General features: G+C 44.1%; 1 protein-coding gene across 1 annotated transcript in view; it reads right to left on the bottom strand.

Moving 5' to 3' along the window:
* The window catches only part of LOC101981018 (L-lactate dehydrogenase C chain-like), a 15,484-nt gene that overhangs the window by 5,831 nt on the left and 6,909 nt on the right, over window positions 1-2,744 (bottom strand). The window contains exons 4-5 of the mRNA XM_013350252.2: window positions 1,632-1,805; window positions 1-168 (exon numbers count right to left, since the gene is read on the bottom strand). The exon at window positions 1-168 is cut by the window's left edge and continues 3 nt beyond it. Coding sequence (XP_013205706.1) covers window positions 1-168; window positions 1,632-1,805 — 342 coding nt within the window. The remainder of the gene's footprint in view (window positions 169-1,631; window positions 1,806-2,744) is intronic.

The raw sequence follows: 2,744 nt of genomic DNA, 5'->3' as shown, positions 1-2,744 counted from the left end.
AGTCGCCGTGCTCACCAAGAACGTAGCCATGGCAACTTACAGGGTGGACACCCAACTTCTCTCCAATCAGGTAACGGAAACGGGCAGAGTCTAGGTTACAGCCACTCCCAATTACGCGAGTTGCAGGGAGGCCACTTATCTTCCATACCACGTAAGTCAAAATATCCACTAGGAAGAACAGTTTCAAACAGCGTTAGAGAAAGATCCATAGCCATTTCTATTTACAGGCACTTTTATAAAAAGATACATTGTCTGGAGTCAAATGCAGATTCATCGGAGTTTAAAGTACAGTGGATCTAAAGAGTAGAGACGCTCGGGGCTTTCATGTAAATTGCTCGGCCGTATGGTCTTACAGCATCTTCTGAGATACTCTAAGGGCTTTTCAGCAAATCTAATAACGGGTCAGTTTCTGCCTCTGCCTCCTGAATTTCCTGTTTCTATTGCCACCTGCACTATCAACGTTACCTAGAACCCTGCGTGGGCACAACCAGCGCAGGCTGCAGGTGTGTGGGCAATGCGAAAAGATCACAGCAACTTGTGCAAGAGGAAACGGAAACGTGAAGGCTAAGGCACAGTCATAAGCCTCTGATCTTGGTCCCGAAGACACACCCAAGAAAGGAGGGCAGGAAGGTTTGGGAAATTGCTTTAGGTCTTAGGCATTTAGGAAAATTCTGTGCAGTCATTAACTGATCACTAAACAAACGCAGTGGAAACTCCTGTGCCTTGTAACCGAAATCTACAGACTGCAGACTCATGAAACCCAACCTCAAGAAGCCACAAGAGACTTGGAGGTGAGGAGGATTTGACTTGCAAATATTTTTGTGGAGGGCTGGTGAGATGGCTCAGCAATTAAGAGCACTCACTGGCTGCTCTTCCAGAGGACCCAGGTTTGATTCCCAGCACCCAAATGAAACTTACAACCATCTGTAATTCCAGTCCCAAGGAATCCAACACCCCTCTCTGACAGAGGTACTAGGCATGCATGCAGTGCATGGACATACATGCATACAAAATACTCATGTAAATAAAATAAAATAAAATAAAGAAAAATTAACACAGCTAGGAAACACATGTAATAGTAGCAAGGGTGTCAACATACTGTATCTGGCCAGACTAATTCCCAAAAATAAGACAGTGGGGCTACATTTGGAAAGGCTGACAAGTGGCTGGGCGGTGGTGGTGCACGCCTTTAATCCCAGCATTCAGGAGACAGAAGCAGGCAGAGCTCTGTGAGTTCAAGGCCAGCCTGGTCTACAAGAGCTAGATCCAGAACAGGCTCCATAGCTACACAGAAACCCTGCCTTGAAATACCAAAATATATATTCCTGACACATCCCAGACACAGATGAACCTAAAATAACTGTGCTATAAAAGGGACTGGGTAGAAAAGCTTGAACTCTCTGCTTGGTTTTGTTTTGTTTAGGAAGTTCTAGAAAATGTGTCAAACAACCCTGCAGCAGTGACAGGGATGCTTCAGATCTTACTGGGATGGCACCATGATGGCATCTATTAAAACTTGTGGCATGGCAGACTTTGAGTGGATGAAGATTAACCCACAAATGCAACCTTAGCAGAGTTTAGAATGGAATGGTGTAGGCCAATCATCACTCTAGAGGGGACAGGGTCCTTACCTGGGTTTGAGACAATCAGTATTTTACAGTCGGGGCTGTTTTGGACTATGCCGGGAACGATGGATTTCATGATAACAACATTGCGCTGGACCAGGTCAAGGCGCGACTCTCCCACCTTCTGCCTGGCACCAGCTGTGATGATAACTAATTTGGAGTTGGCAGAGACACTGTAATCTAAGAAGGAAGCAGAGGACGGTGTTTGGATCAGGACTGACACCATTGCACCTGACTCGTTAAGCATCTGTACCTCCACATCCTGGATTTGGAAAAAGACAAGAATCCCCACACTGTAGCATAAGGCAAATAAGATTTGTTGCCTGCTTTCATAAAGCCATTTCCTAATCGCGACCCGCTTTAACCCACATTCCCAGTTGTCAGAAAGGCCTAGGGCAAGGAAATCAGCAGCTCTCGGGCTTCAGTTTTTGCTTTCTTGTGTTGCTGGGAATTGAACTAACAGCCATGCCACCACTGAACTAAATCCCCAGTGCCCTGACATTTTAGCAATACCCAATTTAGAACTCGCCAGGTGGCAATGGCTCAGATTTTTAGTCGTAGCTCTTGGGAGTAAGAGGCAGGTGGATCTCTGTGAATTTGAAGCCAGCCTGGTCTACAGAGTGAGTTCCAGACAGTCAGATCTGTTACACAGGGGAACCCTGTCTCAAAAAATCAAAGAAAAAAAATTTAGAGCTCTTGAGAATTTCAATATCTATTTTAGGATTCTAAAGGAAAGAACAGATTTACCTCTAATTATTATAAGAAACCATATTTGAGATTACAAATAAGTCAGATCTCTAATTCACACAAGTAATAAACCACCAATATTACTAAATGTAATTACCAGCCTGGAAATTATTTCACTTACTATATCCAACCCCAATAAGACAAGCTTTGCTTATCATTATTAAACATTATTCGATGCTTTTTCAAATAGCAATTCCTTTAAGTATCTAAGACATTCATATTCTCATTTATTTGTGTGTGTATGTGTGTGAGTGTGCCATGCCATGGAATTCATGTGGAGGTCAAAGAGCAGCTTGGGGGAGGCAGGGTCTCATTCTCTCAAATGGGTCCCTCAACTTGGGGGAGGCAGGGTCTCATTCTATCAAATGGGTC

Source organism: Microtus ochrogaster, chromosome 22 (genome assembly GCF_000317375.1).
Source record: "Microtus ochrogaster isolate Prairie Vole_2 chromosome 22, MicOch1.0, whole genome shotgun sequence".
In the NCBI taxonomy this organism is placed as follows: Eukaryota; Metazoa; Chordata; class Mammalia; order Rodentia; family Cricetidae; genus Microtus; species Microtus ochrogaster.
Note: the sequence above shows the minus strand (reverse complement) of the source record. Positions and strands in the feature narration are given on the sequence as shown.